The sequence below is a fragment of the Convolutriloba macropyga genome, chromosome 8, assembly GCF_964194025.1.
Source record: "Convolutriloba macropyga chromosome 8, txConMacr16.3, whole genome shotgun sequence".
Taxonomy (NCBI): Eukaryota; Metazoa; Xenacoelomorpha; order Acoela; family Convolutidae; genus Convolutriloba; species Convolutriloba macropyga.
The window spans coordinates 45,473,427-45,494,026 of record NC_134475.1 but is presented as its reverse complement, the minus strand read 5'-3'; the positions used below and the strand labels follow the sequence as shown (position 1 = coordinate 45,494,026).

The 20,600-nt window shown below is 34.7% G+C and overlaps 1 protein-coding gene across 1 annotated transcript in view; it reads left to right on the top strand.

Annotated features, from left to right (window-relative positions):
• Positions 1-654: 654 nt before the first annotated feature.
• Positions 655-20,600, top strand: part of LOC142345073 (uncharacterized) — a 58,019-nt gene continuing 38,073 nt past the window's right edge. The window contains exons 1-2 of the mRNA XM_075397156.1: positions 655-776; positions 18,847-19,061. Coding sequence (XP_075253271.1) covers positions 655-776; positions 18,847-19,061 — 337 coding nt within the window. The remainder of the gene's footprint in view (positions 777-18,846; positions 19,062-20,600) is intronic.

The following is a 20,600-nucleotide window of genomic DNA, read 5'->3' as shown; positions in this document are numbered from 1 at the left end:
TTTGAACTGCGACTTTGTCTTGGACACCACCAAGCCCTTATTGTGTCTTCGGTATCCAATCTCGCAAAAAAGCTGAACTTATGGCTGCTCAGTTTGAATATACCTATCTTTGATGTCCAAATTATTTTGTGCTCATTTGTCAGTGGTCTAGACTTAGCCAGCTGATGCAGCTGGTTTATTTCCTGTTAATCAAGTGACTCTAGTTTTGACATTGGAATTCTTGTAATTAAGTGGTGTAAAAATATGGTTTTCAAAATATTAAAAAGCTGGTTTTCTATCAAAGCGAGCTAAATATTTCATTAGCTTGTGCTGCAAATTATGCATGCCACAAAATTTGATGTAACCAGAAATTGAAGCCATAAACGTCAAAAAATTTTTTCGTTATCATGATGAAATCTTTAACGTTTAAGTATAGTTCAAATTGATAAACAAATAAAGCTCAATATCAAAAGAGTAAAAAAATTTGTTAATGTATTGATCTAAACGAACTCAATTCTTTCTGACTTTAGACTGCTATAGATGTTCGTGGTAGTGTTTCTTCACTTACTGCAAAAGTTAGCAATCTTCATCTTGCTCTCATTAATTTTGATTCAAGAATTTGAGACAAAAAAAGCTGTTAAATAATCGAAAACGAAGTGAAATCTTAAACCCAGTATGACGTCCTCAACCCAAATCAAAAGAGGTATTGGCCAAGAAGACAGGGAATCCAGACATCAATTTCAAGCCAGAACTTGGGCTAGACCGAACAGATTTGGTCACCCTATGCCTGACCAAAGGTACCCAAGACAGACCCTGGTACAACTGATTTGAACATGTAGGGAAATCTAGAAAATTACTTCTAATGAATTTTATTTTTGGCGCAAAAATTTGCTAACCATTTTGAAAGTTTTAGTCATAGAATTCTATGCGAAAAAACATTCTTTGGCAACCAAAAAAATAAAGATCACAATTTCCAGATGTTTCAGAAATCGCTTATCCTACAGTCAACTGTAATCTGAGCCCTAGATGACATTTTTTGCATTATTTGATGAGAAAATCGTAGTAATAAACTTTCATAGAGCAAAGTAAAATTAATTGTTTGTTAACAGCCAACTTTAGCGAGATGCGTCACTTGATAACACTTTTGGTGCCTACTAAACTAGTCACACTTGATTCATGCAATATGATATAAAATTTTTTTTCTCCTGAAAAGCGTAGTTTTGAATACGTCATCACCGGTAAAGCAAATAAAAAAATTTTTGGAAAGGAGTTTTTTTAATTCACGTTTTCTGTTGGCCTACGTAGAAGTGCCTTTCTGCTAGACAACGCTTTTTGAAAGGATTAGAAGACTAATAATTTTAACCATTTACGATATTCAACATGAATAGACAAAATTTTTGATTTTGGATCAGAATTGAAACCTGCATGTCTTAACTTATATATCCGACAATGTAAATTACAGTTGTGAACAGACCGTGTGTTGAGCGTTAAAATTAAATATAAATGAGCTCGTTATGACCAATACTTATCAGTATATCTGCCTACGTTTCTGTTAAAGAAACTGTCTTTCAGAGCTTTCTAGTTGCATAGAGCTGCTTTCTTTTTCATCTTAGAAATGAATGGCTCCATGGTTTCCTCTTGGTCTTTAATTTACATGGAATCGGTCCACGTAATTTTCTAAATATTTCTGTCGGCTGTTCTAACGGCACACTCAGGGTTGAGGTGCCAGACGGAAGTGACCTTTGATCAAACCCAAGTCCAACACACACGATATGTCTCCAGACCAAAGTTAAAGGTTCTGAGCTTTCGTTCAAGCACGCAATAGTATGACAAGAGGATTTATCGATCTGGGGATGGTCTGATCAGAGGTCAATTCCGGGTACATATGGTCTGATCAGAGGTCACTTTCGATCTGGGGATGATCTAATCAGAGATCAATTCCGGACGGTAAAGAAGGTCATGTATATGATGTATTTCTGTGTGAGGATTTATTGGCGGATATTGTTTGCTGGTTTGAGGCCTAGTTTGAGGCTCTTGTCCTCCGTATGGGCTTCATCCCATTGGAGGACGACTTTTCATAGGGACTTCTTTTTTCCACCGCCAGCTCTAAAAGTACAATTGATTCAGACCCTTAAATCACAATTGCTGAATTGGAACTTTCAAAAAAACTGTTCAAAAAACAAAGAAATGAACAGTTTAACAACACGATTGGCATAGATAAAGTGTTAAGCTTTTTGAATGAAAAAAATGTTAATAATTCGAATTGCCGCAACAGGTACAATTTGGCTCAGTTACAAAACTACTCCAGAGGGAGCCATCCCAACAACCAAAGCAATATTGAAAACCATAGAATACTACAATATCTACACTTTATCATGGCATTAACAGCCATTCTATGAAATTTGACCAAAGCATATGTTCCCGTCTAAGTTTGCTCACGCGTTATTTTCAAAATAGGATCTAAGCAAACAAAAGAGTTCTCCATTTATCTTCCAATTGCTGTAATCACTTTGCGCGCTTCACGGCGTGTTTTTTTGTGTTTTTCTTAACAGAATTTGCGTTTGTGGTTACTCATGTAGTTTTACTTTTTCCTTTATTTCGGTTTGTTCAAAGTAAATATACATATTTTTATACCTGGAATGGTTCAAAATCGATTTTGCTTATAAAGTACTCCATTAGATATTTCCTCCGATTTTTCTTTTTCAAACAAAGCAGTGAAACTTGCGCTGACAATAATTTCATACCAAATCATTCTTTCTCGTTTTCCGTAATTCTATAGAAAGTGTCAGCGACATGCTTTTTCTTTCATTCATAATTGTTTTTCTCTTATGTAACAACTTATTTGATAATTAAATGATTAGCGCTTGCTAGAAAACTGAATCAGACGTTTCGCTTTGCTGAGATCTTATCTTACGAAGGATTTAAAAATTTTCAGGTATTTCTTTTGCTTGAATTTGAGCTTTGCTGATAATCAGATCTTCATTCAGTCACGAGGGAGTTATATGACAGTTTTCTGTTTCGTTGCAGATCGATTTAGTCATACCTTGGCTAGTTTGTAACTGCATCCCTGAAAATTTATTCGCTCTTTAAAAGCTTAAATTTGAACTGCGACTTTGTCTTGGAAACCTCCAAGCCCTAATTGTATCTTCGGTATCCAATCTCGCAAAAAAGCTGAACTTATGGCTGCTCAGTTTGAATATACCTATCTTTGATGACCAAATTTTTTTGTGCTCATTTTGTCAGTGGTCTAGCCTTAGCCAGCTGATGCAGCTGGTGTATTTCCTGTTAAACAAGTGACTCTTGTTTTGACACTGGAATTCTTGTAATTAAGTAGTGTAAAAATATGGTTTTCAAAATATTAAAAAGCTGGTTTTCTATCAAAGCGAGCTAAATATTTCATTAGCTTGTGCTGCAAATTATGCATGCCACAAAATTTGATGTAGCAAGAAATTGAAGCCGAACGTCAAAAGTTTTTTTTTCGTTATCATAATGAAATCTTTAACGTTTAAGTATAGTTCAAACTGATTGCCAAATAAAGCTCAATATCAAAAGATGGATTGTTCTAAATGAACTCAATTCCTTCTGACTTCAGACTGCTATAGATGTTCGTGGTAGTGTTTCTTCACTTAATGCAAAGGTTAGCAATCTTCATCTTGCTCTCATTAATTTTGGTTCAAGAATTTGAGACAAAAAAGCTGTTAAATAATCGAAAACAAGGTGAAATCTTAAACCCAGTATGACGTCCTCAACCCAAATCAAAAGAGGTATTGGCCAAAAGGACAGGGAATCCAGACATCAAATTCAAGCCAGACCCTGGGCTAGACCGAACAGATTTGGTCACCCTAAGCCTGACCAAACGTACCCAAGACAGACCCTGGTACAACTGATTTGAGCATGTAGGGAAATCTACAAAATTACTTCTAATGAATTTTATTTTTGGCGCAAAAATTTGCTAACCATTTTGAAAGGTTTTAAATAAGAAATTTTTTACAAATCAAATTGGTCTGTTCATTTAAACGCATACGCTATGTGGCTAGTTGCTAAAAAATCAGCCTTCGCTTACAAAAATGGTCAACTAGACGTACCATAATACTTTTTGGCCAGACACAAGCCAAACAGGAAAAAGTTGGCTTATGAACCAAACATAAATAATAAATTTGTTTGAGTATGTTACAGTCCATGCATCACGTCCGTCAATTAGGCTAGAAGCCTGTTTTCACACGCCGTTAAAGATTTTCAAAAAGGGGTCGCTCAATTACAAGATTACAGAAGAAAAAAAAAGCCTAGTGGAAAACGAAAAAAGTCAGTTTAAAGGAAAAATAGTTCATTTTACTATAAGCCCTTAGCAAAATAAGTTGGTGAAATACTGTGAGTCTACAGATCTCTGAACTTGTGAACAAAATCGTTAAATTTGCTGTTTTCAACACTAATAATATCTCTCAAAGTCTGTCGGTCGAAATTAATGATTGAGTTGAATAATATCATCAGCATAAAGTACAAGATCGCCATGATTCTTTAAATATGCCAAGTCATTGACATATAGAAGAAAAAGAAGCGGTCCCAAAACAGAACCTTGTGGTACACCACAGGTAACTCCTAGATGGCTCAATGTTTCACCATTAAAATCTACAAATTGCTTCGGGTTACTCAGATACGATGTTGGGACACTCGATGCTTGGCCTCGTAGTCCATATATCTCACACTTTCTGACTAATAGTTTATGATCTACAGTATCAAATGCTTTCGAAAGATCCAGTAAAGTACAGTGAGAAACTTGTTTTCTATATCTAAGTTCACAAATACGTTCAACTACCTCAACCAGAGCATCTATTGTTGACAGTTTACATATAAAGCCGAGTTGTTTTTTTGATAAAACATCGTTTTTAATTAGGAAAGACATCAATCTTGAATGCAAGACTTTTTCAAAGATTTTCCCGATTACTGGTATGAGTGATATTAGTCAGTAGTTATTTGGGTCGGATAGAGGACCTTCTTTATGTATAGGAATAACTCTACCAACTTTCAAGCATCCTGGATAGACGCCAGTATCTATCATTTAATTAAATTGATCACAAAGACACGAGAAATGGATGGCGTGACAATTTTAAGAAGATTGCTTGAAAAACCCATGTGATCGAGGCTGAGTTCGTTTTTAATTTTTTTGGTTTCTTTGAGAACTTCAATTTCCGTAGTAGGTTCCAGATATGTTGTGTTGCCTATTTATCTCACGTGGTTTAAATTTGTATTACTGGCTGTTTTTGCGGCGAGTTTTGGCCCTATTTCGGCGAAATAGGAGTTTATCTGGGTTGCTGTTGACAGATTGGATATATCATCTTTTGTTGCTTTTCGTTCCGATTTAATTTTGCTTACAAATTTGTAGAAGAGTCTCTTCTTGGAATCGTTGTCTTTTCTGAAAAGATTTTACAAAAAAATGTATTTAGTTTTCCGGACTAGGTTCTTTGTGATGTTTTTTTGTTTTATATAAATACTTCCGTCTTTTTCTGTGTTTGATTTGAGATACGCTTGAAAACATTTTTGTTTTGCACACAAGAGTTCTTCACCTCGACGTTTATCCAGCACCTCCGTCTTGGTTAATTTGAGAGTTGTTAAGGAGATATCACTTCGTCCAGAGCATCAATCAAAATTTCTTCAATTTTACGGAAAGCTTCCTGTGCGCGCATTGTTTCAAAATATGGTTTTCCTCTCTTACTTCATTTAAATGTCAGATTACAATTCAAAAGGGCTTGCGCTTTTGCTCTTTTAGTTTTGATCAATTTCTTCCCACATATTTTACTCTATTCAGGTTTGTGTTATTTTTGGGGTTCTTCTTTGTTCGTATTGTGATACTACAGTGATAAGTTATAGTAGTTTCAACAATATTTGAAACGCAATTAAAATCTGCATAAACTATATCAATAGTAAATTTTATTAATGTCGTAATTCTCGTTGTTTCATTCGGTGTTGAGTTTAGATTAAAGCCCAGGTTAGAGAAGGCTTCTATAAGTTCTGTTGTTATTATAGACTTTTTTCTATTGAAATCTGGATTGAAATTACCAGAAACTACGTGGCTCGCTGTACTATGGTTCCCAATTTCCATTAAATGAGTCATCAATTCATCTTGAAAAGTTGGATCTCTCAATTTAGGAGCTTTATACACGACTGTTATGAACATGGTTTTACCGGAAAAAGTAGTTTTGACAGTTAGAATTTGTAGTTTAGTTATATTAGTCTCCTTAAACGTCTGCATAGTAGTTTTCTCACGACACATAATTGCTACACCTCCGTCTTTGCCTCTTTGACGGTTGTATGTTAAAATATATTTATACTCGTCTTGGCAGAATATTGGCATAGGTTAGTTATTGGTTTCAACCAGGTCTCAGTCAAAGCAATGGACGGACCTTCCTTGAAGGTGTTCTTGACATTTATCATAAATTCATCGTAATTTCCGCCTAGTGAGCGAATATTTTGAAGCATTAGTAAATTTTTCTTTTTCGATAAGCAGTTTCCCTATCGCTTGCTTTAACATTGTACGTTTTTCTATGGCTTCTTCTGTTATCATAATTTGATATTTAACTTTTGTAACAAAATTTCTAGTCCGTGGACACTAAAAACATGCAAACAACAATGATAAACACTGATAGCTCAAAACAAGGAAGTTTACTCTCTGCGGACAATCGCATCCAGTAAACAACGTTTGTCATTTAATTTTGTTAATTAATGATAATATGTGCCCAGATTGCAAAGTGCGGACAATCGTGGATTGCAAAGTGCGGACAATCAGAAATTACGTGGTTCGCTGTACTGTGGTTCCCAATTTCCATTAGATGAGTCATCAATTCATCTTGAAAAGTTAGATCTCTCAATTTAGGAGCTTTATTCACGACTGTTATGAACATGGTTTGACCGGAAAAAGTAGTTTTGACAGTTAGAATTTGTAGTTTAGTTATATTGGTCTCTTTAAACGTCTGCATAGTAGTTTTCTCAAGACACATAACTGCTACAACTCCGTCTTTGACTCTTTGACGGCTGCATGATAAAATATATTCATTTCAACCAGGTCTCAGTCAAAGCAATGAACGGAACTTCCTTGAAGGTGTTCTTGACATTTATCATAAATTCATCGTAATTTGCGCCTAGTGAGCGAAAATTTTGAAGCATTAGTAAATTTTTCATTTTAGATGAGCAGTTTCCCTATCGCTTGCTGTAACCTTATATATTTTCCTATGGCTTCTTGTGTTATCATAATTTGATTTTTTACTTTTGTCACAAAATTTCTAGTCCGTGGACACTAAAAACATGCAAACAACAATGATAAACACTGATAGCTCAAGACAAGGAAGTTTACTCTCTGCGGACAATCGCATCCAGTAAACAACGTTTGTCATTTAATTTTGTTAAATAATGGTAATATGTGCCCAGATTGCAAAGTGCGGACAATCGTGGATTGCAAAGTGCGGACAATCAGAAACTACGTGGTTCGCTGTACTGTGGTTCCCAGTTTCCATTAAATGAGTCATCAATTCATCTTGAAAAGTAAGATCTCTCAATTTAGGAGCTTTACTCACGACCGTTATGAACATGGTTTGACCAGAAAAAGTAGTTTTGACAGTTAGAATTTGTAGTTTAGTTATATTGGTCTCTCTAAACGTCTGCATAGTAGTTTTCTCACGACACATAATTGCTACACCTCCGTCTTTGCCTCTTTGACGGTTGTATGTTAAAATATATTTATACTCGTCTTGGCAGAATATTGGCATAGGTTAGTTATTGGTTTCAACCAGGTCTCAGTCAAAGCAAAAGACGGAACTTCCTTGAAGGTGTTCTTGGCATTTATCATAAATTCATCGTAATTTGCGCCTAGTGAGCGAAAATTTTGAAGCATTAGTAAATTTTTCATTTTAGATGAGCAGTTTCCCTATCGCTTGCTGTAACCTTATATATTTTCCTATGGCTTCTTGTGTTATCATAATTTGATTTTTTACTTTTGTCACAAAATTTCTAGTCCGTGGACACTAAAAACATGCAAACAACAATGATAAACACTGATAGCTCAAGACAAGGAAGTTTACTCTCTGCGGACAATCGCATCCAGTAAACAACGTTTGTCATTTAATTTTGTTAAATAATGGTAATATGTGCCCAGATTGCAAAGTGCGGACAATCGTGGATTGCAAAGTGCGGACAATCAGAAACTACGTGGTTCGCTGTACTGTGGTTCCCAGTTTCCATTAAATGAGTCATCAATTCATCTTGAAAAGTAAGATCTCTCAATTTAGGAGCTTTACTCACGACCGTTATGAACATGGTTTGACCAGAAAAAGTAGTTTTGACAGTTAGAATTTGTAGTTTAGTTATATTGGTCTCTCTAAACGTCTGCATAGTAGTTTTCTCACGACACATAATTGCTACAACTCCGTCTTTGACTCTTTGACGGCTGCATGTTAAAATATATTTATTTCAACCAGGTCTCAGTCAAAGCAATGGACGGAACTTTCTTGAAGGTGTTCTTGACATTTATCATAAATTCATCGTAATTTGCGCCTAGTGAGCGAATATTTTGAAGCATTAGTAAAATTTTCATTTTAGATGAGCAGTTTCCCTATCGCTTGCTGTAACCTTATATACTTTCCTATGGCTTCTTGTGTTATCATAATTTGATTTTTAACTTTTGTCACAAAATTTCTAGTCCGTGGACACTAAAAACATGCAAACAACAATGATAAACACTGATAGCTCAAGACAAGGAAGTTTACTCTGTGCGGACAATCGCATCCAGTAAACAATGTTTGTCATTTAATTTGGTTAAATAATTGTAATATGTGCCCAGATTGCAAAGTGCGGACAATCGCATGTCGCAAAGTGGTCAAACCAAGTCCAATCAAAGCCGTTGGAATCTAATTTTCTGTTTTTGGAGTTTTTTTTGGCTGAATGCGGACAATCGCATCTGGCAAACTCTTTAAATCGTCATTATAAGCATTTCAATTATGTGAAACTCTCCCTTCCTTCCCTCCCCTTCCCAACCCCTTCCCCATCCTCTCACTCCCTTCCCGCTCCCCCTCTCCCCTCCCCTACCTTCACCCTCTCAACCCATCTCCCCCTTCCTCCCTCTTGTTCTCCACTCTTTTTCTTCATAGTTAAATCAGGTGTGCAGATTGTTTCGTGCGTACAATCGCATGTTGCAAACTCTTCACCTTAGACAAACAAACACTTTTAAAAGGTTTTTTTTGTTTTTCTTCCAAGTTCTTAGTTTACTGTCTGCGGACAATCTCATCTATTAAACCGTTTTTTTAAGATAAGAGACTGTTTGTGGTGTAATTCACTATCACTTAATGTAGAAAATTGCAACATGTAACGTTCTGACTGATAGTTCTGAGTTAAGAACGGTTTAAGAAAATCTAAATTTTGCATGCAGGGCCCAAGAACTTACAGAGAAGATAAGCGACCAGAAAAAGGGATAAAATTGAAAGAAAAAAAGAAAAGAAGAAAAAATGTGAGAATTGAAAATTAAAAAAGATTGAAATGAGATAAATCGGGGGAAAAATTGAAAATTTTATTTCATTTTTGAATTGCGCCATTTCTTGAACAAATTCTAGGCTGTCAATTAATCAATAACAATGCAACAGACTGAAATTTATTTCACTTCAATAATCATAAATCAGTCTTTCATGAAGTTAAAAGAACAGAATTTTTTACAAATTCAATGTTTCAACGTAACAAGAGAATTAGAATCTTAAAAAAATAACTTGAGTATAGTTATTTAACAGGTTGAACACTATCAACAGACACTGTAACTTCAAATAGTTTCATATCTGAGGGTGATTTGATATCTTTGGTTTCATCCACACTTCCGTCATTTACTGCAATGGATTTCCTCTTGAAAGGATTAGGGGGTGCGAGTCATATTTCTTCCGAATATTTAATCATTCTAATTTTCTTTACCACAAGGTACTGAAGTTGATTCAGATCTTCAATGCTTTTTACAGGTACAAACTTTTTTTTTGATGCAATTCGGGTCGCTGGGATCAGAACAAAGAACAGACACTGCACACAATTTGAAGTTACAAAGCTCATGTCTTCAGCTGCAAAATTGACCATAGTTTCAATAGGAGGCAAGCGCTCAATGATATAAATCAGTTTACCATTCACAAGGTTAGCTAAGTAGCGTTTATTTTTAAAATCTGCTCTGAGTAGTCTTCTGAGTTTGTAAACTTCATCCTTTACATAAAACTGCACGAATTTTAAAATCGCAGGGGGCATAACATTACCCGGCAGTACACGTTTCGTGGGTAGCACGTGACATGCTTTCAGATTACTTTCAACGATATCTCAATTTGAAAAGTTTTTGTAAAAGTTTTTAATGTTTTCAAAAAGTTCTCCAGTTCCCATTTTTCTAGTATTGAAGTGGGATTCTTTATGATCAGTGAATCTTTGGAGCTGTATCTTTGTTGCTCGCGAACCTTCTCGTTAATATCTGCAATTAAATTTTGCAAGTGTGCATACCTGGCGTCATCTTCAATTGATTTTTCTTTAAAAATACCGCCATTTTGTGAAACGCTTTTCTGCTTTCCTCACAAGGCACAGCATCTATGTAGCTCAGCAATTTTTTGTCCACTTCCAAGTTGACATCACATTCCATCGAAGTTGTGGAATTCATTGTCATATAAATCATTGATAGTGTTATTCAAGAACAAAAGATACAGAGTTAAACTTTCTTCAAGAATCAATTTTGATCTAAAAACATACAGTTCAAGATTTAAAGCAAGCGGTAAAGAAAGAGTGTTTAAGCGAGCGACCGATTTCCACTGGTCATTTGTCTCGTTTTGACATAACAGACTAAAAAAACCAAACGGGCCGGAATTTGGGTATGTGCTGGACCAAACTCACATTTGGGCGAAACTCAGAATGTCGCAACCGAAATGTTGAAACCAGAGTTGCACCAGATCGCATGTCCTGAACTCATGTGTGTCTCGAACAAAGTGCGTCCCAAGTGGGCTACAGACCTCATCCTTGTTAGGAGTTCACTATATTTACAATTCGTTGCGTGACCAATTTCGGGTCTGTCGAGTAAAATTTTTCATCTTTTAACTATTTTTCATAATTTTATTTTAAGAGCAGGGTTATAAGCGTGTGTACGAAAATTTGTTAGTTCGCAATTTAGTTCAAATTTGGTTACAGATTGGAGATATACGACAATAGTTTTCGAGGGTTTTTGAAGCTAGTCTGGAGAATACTGACAATGCTTTTTAACTAATTTTCATGCCCATAAGTAACTCCTCTCCAAGCGTCACATTTGTTAAAAGTTAAAATATCTCATAACTAAGATTGTGTCAATGAGATCGAAATGAAAGAAAACTCAATTTTAGATTAATTCCAGAAATGTCTCACTCATTACTAATTGTGTATTAAAGGAGGTTTTGAAATTAACCATATCTTCTTAACTAAAACAATTAAGTCCCTGAATTTGCACTCAAATAATTACTTATCGAATTTGGTCAATAAAAATTCAGGGCAATTACATTGTGAAAACTAGTAAAAAATGTAAGACTTTCTGCAAGATATAAATAACAGTTTTCACGGTTTGAACAATTTTACTAATTTTCAACGAGAAAAATGATAAAAGAATAGCAAAGATGCAACAAAAAACAAATATTAATTCAGAAGAACGGCAAATTGCAGTTAGGATGAATTAAAAACTCATTTCATTCAGATCATTCAACTCACCACCATTTGTTTCGACCCACTTGTGAGGGGAGGAATTATGCACTCAAATGTTTTTTTCACACAATTTTGGCTTGAGATTGGTATCACTAGAAGGCTCGTTAAAATATGATGCTAAAAAATTTTTTCATTTTTTTTGCAGGGAGTTATCGAGGTTTAGACTTTTGAGAAAAGTAGATTGAATTCCGTTGTTTTTATTCACATTTTCAGGTATTTTTGACCAAAATTTCGTCAATTTTGCTAATTCTTGTTATTATTTTTAAAGAAAATGTTATTGGTTTTACGGTTTGCTTTATCCGAGTTTTTTGGCGAAAATTTTTTCTAAGTTTTTGGAATTTGATACTTTTTTCGAATCAAAAATGGCTCCAAATAAGCTTTTGTTTCCTACTTCATTTAAATTTGCGGGAAGTACAGACGTAACATTTGCTGCCAAAAGCTTTCTTGAAAGCTCCAAAAAATAGCTGTACGTTTGCTTCCTAAAGGAGTTTTCTTGAATTAAAGATTTGCCAGATTTTCAAAAATTAAACCTAATAAATATACGAAGTGCATGATTTATTTGTGGTTTATTCAAATTTTTGATTTGCTAATTGACCTATTTTGCAAACATATGGAATAATGAAATGTTTTTGTTGGACGCTGGAAAAACTAAGGGCTAGGTTTGAACTCATCATGGATTCTTACAATCAGTAATAATAGTAGGGCGCGTCTTTTTCAACATTTTTTTTTGCGTTTTGTATTTTTTATGTTGATTACTGACAATAATTATTTCAAATCCGGGCCCACCCAAAAATTATATTTACACCAAAATAAAGACATGTGAATATAAATATGTCTTCAGAGAAAAATTCATATTTATGATGGCCTTGACAAAGTGTTTTGGTGAAATTTAAATAACTTCTTTTTGTTTTTATTCATTTCTCATAATTTTTGCAGCCTGATGACTATGTTTTAATAATTCACGATTACATTGGGTTCCTAATGAGCTGAGGGTGAGCCTAAAAAATGCTTTCAGATGTTCTCTAATGCCTCTTATAATTTTGAATATATTTGATTAAAGAGAATAATAGTAAATCTTCTAAATTTGTCATTTTTTGATCTTATTTCTGTCCACATGTAGCTTATCCTCAATTTTTGCAGGGCAAAATGTATTCCACGTGAAGGAAAAAAACTCTTTTTTGTTGTATCATATTCAAATAATGTTTTTCTGGATCTCTTACTATGAAATTTCATAAAAGTTTTGTTAGTTTTTGCATATTTTTCTATATTTGAGGTTGTTAATTACTCCCTCTTCAACTAATCGTATTAGGTAGAGCTCCATTTGGCATTAAAAGAATTCGAAAAATACAGTTTTTTAATAACTTCCAAGAATAGATGAAAGCTTTAACAATTGCGAAGCCGTTCTTTCACAAAACTTATTGTTTTTTAGTCTTTGCCTGTAATTATGATTCTTTTCGTTTTTGTACTGCAGATTGATGTCAACCGAAAATCCTAATTACTTCAAAAGACGTTAAAACAAATCTAATTACTGATCATGGATTTGAGCTAAAAGTTTTAATAGCTTTCAATCAATTTTCTTAAATAAAAAAAAATTTTTCTATGTATTTGGAGTTGTTTGTTGTTCTTTTTTCTTTGAAGTTATCACATCAACGATATTTCCCACTGGCCATGAAGAAATGAGTGAAAGTGTTTGACGACTTCAGTGAATAGCCTATAGTTTTAACGGTTGCGCATCCAAAATTTACTGGGTTTTTTCTGTTTTTGTCTCTAAACGTCGTCCTTTATGTTGACGTTTGGCATATATATGACAATCAACAGCCTTCCTTGCTTCTACAATTGTTCCAACAAATCCGTCTCCTGATTTCAATTATTAGCTAACTGTTTCAATGACTCAATTAATTTTTTTCTAAAGAAAACAGTTTTGTCGCTCTCATTCGTGTCGACAAGTAAATAAGTCTTATAATTGACAGAGGTCATCAATCTGCTGTTTCTCTAACCAATAATGTTGCTGTTGGATATGAACTTTCTGCTCTTGGTTTGTTTGAAAGCTCGTGGTTTGTTTGAACTTGGAAAATATTTCATTTTTGTAGCTTGGTCTTTGTAACAACAAATTCCATCTTATTTTCAGTATAAAATATCAACATTTATAATAGTTTGATTTTAAACTAAAGATTTCTTGGGTTTGCTTCTACGCATTTTCATAAGAGAAGTTTGATTTTTGAATATATTCTCATACTGAGGTTTTTGTCACTTTTCCACATTGTGACAACAATGGGTTGACCAGATTGGCGTTAAGAGAGGGAAAAATTAACCTTGTTTATATTTCTCCATGAAAAACCTGTGGTTTTAATGGTTGCTGCAGCGTGTTCTTGTTCAATTTTTTTTTGTTTCGGTTTTGCTTTTTTTTACTGTCGTCCGACATAATACGGATAACGATAAATCTCAATTGATTTTTACGACGTATAATTTAGCCTTCCTATTGAGCCGAGTTGATACGAAGTGATTTCAATCAGTTTGAAACTGGTTGGTTCCAAAAAGAGAAAAGTTTTTTTGAACTTTGTACTATTTGCTCTTCTTTGTTGGCCTGTCACCGACTCGCATTATTGAGAGGACTTATATCTTATCCAATTATCATCTAACGAAGTAAAGGTTGATTTGTTCAGAGTGGGTTTTATCGGATTTCTTTTCATTTTGTTATTTTCTGTCTGTTAAATATAGTCATCGACTTCTGGTTGTAATTATTGTTTGCTATTATTTGTTTTTGTGTGTCCTGTCGAGTACTCTCAAGTTTCATCGGCTCTCTAATTCAGCATAATTTTTTTATTTTTTTGTCGGAAGAAGTGTGATTTTTTGAACCTTTTCTTCTCTTCCTCATTTGGTAGACTATTAAATCAAAACATGAATGGGCGGGGTCGGAACATCATGTGGGAATGCACATTACCGAGCCTCTTTGGTTCGTTTAATGGCCGTAATTCATGTATTCTTACACAAATCTGGGGCCAAAATTCTGAAGGATACTTTTTTAACTTCTCGTCGGAATTTTATTCGCGATAATATAGAATATGTTTCCGCAACATGACCATATCCATCAGGGAAAAGTCAGCTCAATTCTAATTTGTTTCGAAAGCTTAGTGGTAAAATAATTTTCTTCATTTTGGTTGTTTCAGTTCTCATCTTTATGGCTTATAAATACGCATAATACCTCCAAGTCTTGCGGAAAAATGTTTTCAAAATAATTGTAATTTTTGAAATTTTTCAAGCTACAGTTATACCGGTGAGGGATCAGTGTCTGGTTAAAACTGATAAGATGTTTGGTCAATTGGAACACTTATTAAACAATAAAAATTTACTGGTGTTAAACTTTATTTAAACTTTCTTTATCATCCGACTCGCATTTCCTACTGCTTCATCTTTTTGAGCTGGCGTTCACAGTTTTAAATCTATTTAGGCTCAATTAGATTTGCCTTCTTAAGATAATTTTTTCTAAAACCCGAGTTTTGGGCTCTACAGATTGCTATGAATGAATGGCGGCAATTTCCAGAAAGCGCAGTGAATAATGAAAGCATTCTTAAATTTCCGATGAACTAACCAAAATTGTGGAAAAATTCATGATTATAGCATGAAGTTCTCGGTATTAAAAACGTCTATGTCTTTTAATGTGAAACCCTCTAACTCATGTCACTTTCATAATCCTTTCAACATGAAATTCCCTGAATCGGATAAACACTGTACATTCTTTAGCTGCAAATAATAGCAGTTTGCTTTTCTAGGACCTGTTTGAGCACTCTTCTGCATCAATTTGCCAAAATTTCATCCAAAACTCATTATATTAATGATCCTGAAAAAAAGACAAATCAAATGAGCATTTTATTGAACAACTGAGCTTCTTATCCAGCCACCTAATCTGTTTATTGCTCTCAATAATCAATGATTTTTAGATGTAAAAGAATGGCTGTGCTGGGTAGGGATTCAAGAAAAGTCGGTGTTGACGTTATCAAATAAAGACAACTAACTCGTTTTAGTCCAAAGATACCAGTTGAATTGAAAAAGAACGAGCAGCAGAATTTAATGCTACACTCAACCGAAGCCCAAACGATTCACTAACGATTTTTCAGAATGTATCGATAGTAATTATTATAGGTAGGGAAAAATCAAAACACTGAGTGAAACTCAAAATCAAATTCCGACTACGTCCAGGGTTAAAAAATCAGTATTGCCGCGTATGCCAAAATTAAGAAACAACATTAAAAAGTTTACTGTTTCTGGCGGAGAAATGTTGTTGGTAAAGAATATTCGACAAATGTTCCACAGATTTACAAAACCTTCATTGGAACCAAAACTACGATATCAAAGCAACATTAAGAAACCTGTTCAAAAGCTGTCGACATCTTTATCTACGCCCAATCCCAGCTGAAACTTTGACATGTAAAACCACGTGCCTATTAGTTTAACTAAAGATTGATTTACAAAGACCAGTTAAAAATAGCAATTTTCGTCTCATTGAACCGACATACAGTATATACTAAAACAAAGTACTTTGAGCAATAAATTTATTTGATACTGTGTCTTCTTTCTGTAAATCCACTAAGTTTACAGTTTACTCCTAGGTTGTACAGTTTAACTTAAATTTGTTTTTGAAAAAAGAAATAAATTTGATATTCCCGTTCATCTTTTGACTATGAGGAACAAATTTCCTAAGTTTGCACAAACAGAAAGAAGAACAATAAACAAAATCAAATTTTTGCCTTGGGTTTAGCAAAGCACGGAGTAATTTCATATTGGTGTTTTTGAGGCTAAGAGGAGACTTGAATGCAGACAAAATCAATTCTATCACTATTCATTATAAAGTTTTTATTCACTGGCCAAAACTTGTTACCCCACTTCTCCAATTTGTTGCATTCTAGTTGATAGTGCAGCCTATTAAAAAGGGTTGAGTACTAATCAAGTTAAAATGGTTTTTTTTATTTCTACTTCAACCAACTAACAAATATTTGATAAAGTTTTCATTCATTCAACATGTAACCAATTTAATATTCTGCGGAAGATCAAATTGGTCAAATCGGCAAAGCTGCACTCAGAGTAATTTTGACCAATTGAGTATAAATAAATTCAGCAGTTCTCTACAGTGTAATGGTTCTACATTTAGATTCACCAAAATTTAATGCCAAAAAAGTAAAATACTCACATCTTGAACAAACGGGGTGACGTAAAGCAGGTCATTAGTCCGAAAATAGCCGTTTTATTTGTTGCTCTGATTCCTATCAAGAAAAACCAACAGATTTTACTTTACCGAGGAGAGTGCCAAGGTTGCCAAGCGCTAAATAAAACAAAAAATTCGAGGAATCGTAAGTGCAAATCAGCAAGGAAAAACAAATAACTCAATAAAAAGATTGAAGTGAGATCCCTATTTAAAAGAAACAAGTAAAACGAACAACAATCAAACATTTCAACCAAAATCAACATAGAATAGACTCAGTCGACAACTAACAAATGGAAAAAGAAGTATCAAGATTTATTGAAATACTTTTACACCAAAAACCATCGACGATTCAGATCAAGCAGCTAGATATCTTTTATCCCAGATTACCCACATTCTTCAAATGAAAATCTCCAACCAACTACATTGTCGAAAGAAACTAGAAACCTGCCCAAAAACTTTGTCGACGAAACACTAAGGCAAGCAAGGGAGTACAGAGGAAGCTTAACGTTTATCACTTTGCTTATATAAGCGAAGGAACGCAACTTGCACAGGATGCAGAACAAAACAACACAAGCCATTTGACTAAAGAAAACGAGGGTTAAAATAAACATTCACAAAAAACAAAGAAGACTTAGTTCTGACCAGTAAAATTGACAACATCAGATGGAAACCCAAGTCGATTCAAATTAAGCCGTAAAATGGACAGACACTGTCTTTTCTTGAAATATCAAAAATCAGGTGATTATTCAGAAAGTGTTGAAAACAAAGACGCTTCCCGAGGGGGCTGTCTTACGATGAAACTATCAGCTTGAGGTAATATACCAAAGCTGGAGTTGAACGGTTACGATATAAACCTGAACAATTGGCCAGATTGGTACAGTATGTTCATAGCTACAGTGGTTAAACGCCCAATCTGAGACTCTATGAAATTGAGCCATTTAAAACTTCTCCTGACAAGGCAATTTCAGCAATATCGGGAATCGGATATTATAGATAATTTTTTGTTCTGAGCGTTCTGAGCAAAGAAATTTGGGAGGTTCACGTCTCATTGTCAAAACATAGCTGCAAAGGCTTTGCAATTCAAGCCAAATGAAGCTTCAGGAATAATTAGATCTGATCAGGTTTCTCATATACTGCTTCCTGTTTTGTGAACGTGCTCAAATACTACGAAGGTATTGTCAGTCTGCGATCATGTTCAACGCTCTATGCAATCGACAAATATCCCCAAGGTCACAAAGAGATCTGTTAATTCACTGCTGATTATAAAAGTAAGACTTTTTTATGAGAAAAGGGCTGACAAAACTGGCTTTGTTTAAAGGAGACTTAAACAAGTTGTTTAAGTGAGTCAATTTGAAGGATTAATCATTGGAAAGAAAACTGAGTGTCAGGTAATGTAACTGTACTCTACTGTATAGCGGATTATTCAGATCACAAAAGCTAACTGTGCAAAAATGTAATATCCCCGACAGGTTTGAAGCCGCTGAAACAAAATGCATTGTGTAAAACTTTCCTTGCCATAAAAAAGAGCGGACTTTAAAGAAGTTTTTTCAACTCTTTGTTTTTGTTTTGATAATTATAAGAGCTTTTTTAACACAATGCTTTCACAGACAAAAACATTTGTAGAATTAGTGTCAATACAAAGACAGGAAATACATATTTACAATTGAAGCGTTATAGCCCTCTTCACGAATCGCAAAATTGTCCATTTCAAGCGAAGGAAAATAACAATAAGTTTGCTTTAAAAAGCAAGAAATCGTTGGTTTGTTCTGTTTTAAACCGTAAAAGAGTCGTCATTATGTTCTTGTTTCAAACGCAAGACAAGAAATCGTCAATTTTTGTAAATAGGGGGGCAAACTCTCACATTTCAGCCTCTCCCATATATGAGAGACTAACACGATAATAATTCCACAATGGGGGTCTTTGAACCAGAAAAAAATACCTGCCAATTTCAGGCTGACCGCTCTGGTGCAGTTTGAAGTGGAGCCATGGCTAGACAGACGAGAGATGGTGGAACTGGTAGGGGGTGTACATGGGAATGTGGGGAGTGGGAGGAGGTGTGGTCTCTTCTGTCTGAGAGAGGGGTGGTGCAAAGCATACAATCACAACAGAGGAATCAGACTATGCGAACTCATCGTCACAGATACAAGACTGCTTGGAGTTGACTCAGGTGAGTCTGTTTGAAAAATCAACACTACAGAACGTCACCAACAGGTCTGAATTAGTTCGCAGCCAAGGTCGAAGTGTCGGTGCAATTTCAGCGCTCGCCAATACGAGGCCTTTTATCGCGTCAAGGCTGTGGGACTAGTTTTTCAAGAATTAATGAATTCGAATTGCGCTGTATTTGAACGGCTTGTTGAGGAGCGGTCGGGAAAAAATGTTTTTTTTTTAAAAAAAATCAAAGTGATATTTTAGCTGATGGGATTTGAAAAAGAACGGTGCCCAACTATAGTGCTTGTTTCGTACAATCTTTTGAGGCCATTTCAATCAATTATGTTCAATTGGATACGGATTTCTTTTTAAAAATAGTAATCGACAGGAAAAGTAATATACAAGAAAAGTGAAACTCCCTTACTTTTAGTTTAAATAAAATGTTCAATTCATATTCAGCGTTAGGTATCTTACTTTTCGGTATAACAATCTTCCTGCGGATTTTGAAGTCACTTTTAAGAGAAGGTTTTGATCAGACAAGAAAAAAATCAAGTGGCCTTTCACCGGAAAAGTCATTGCATCCCCCATTTTTATTCAAGTGGCAAAAATTATTTCTCGTCAAAAGTTCGTGCTTAGTTTTCAAAGTTCATTTATAAGCTAGTTCTCACTCATATTTTTGGTCTTGCCTGATTGCTTATATAGTCGCAAACATCAAAACAGTAACTTTGCTGTTTTTTATGCTTGGTTCTTTGTGGACAACGTACTATTTCATAACTATCAGCAATGAGTGGCTACCGTGGTCCAGGTACAGACTTATGAAAAGACCATACTCGACTCATTTGAACTATGAAAGGATTTTAGATGGACTTTAAGACCAAAAATTAGATCTGGACTTCAACTCGACCCAATGTTTGCAGAAAAAGGGTTTAGTTAGTCTCAAAAAAGGGTCCAGCTACAGTCTTTTCTTAACCAATTGAAGTCGAGTAATGTCTCTTCATGGGTCTATCATTAGTCTTTTCACAACCAATTGGATTCTAGCAAGGTCTTTTCATGGGTCCACCATTAGTCTTTCCATAACTAGTCAAAGACGAGCAAGGTCTTTTCATGTGTCCACCATTAGCCTGTTTCATAATTTTTCATAACCATTTAACGTCGAGCAAAGTCTTTTCATGTGTCCACCATTTGTCTTTTTCATAGGTCTCAATAACTTTTTGCCCAAAAATTTTACGTGCAACCTTTTCGCTAACTATAGCTTATAACGTAGTGAACGTTTATGCTCTTTCATCCTTTATTATTCTGAAAAACGGCAAAACCCTCAAAAATCTGCATTGTTTTGAAAAAAGAGAGTTTATAATTTTTGCAGGGAAAACAAATTAAATAACGCAACATAACGCCATTGCACTTAAGCTACCTGGTTTCATTCAATCAAGTAATTGGGTAATATTCTCCAGCTATCAGAGAGTTGACAAATTTCTTTTTGGACTGCTCTGGTGCAAAGATGTATAGTCCTGCTCCAATGCTGCTTCTTTATGTAGAGAAGCAGGAAAAAAATGACATG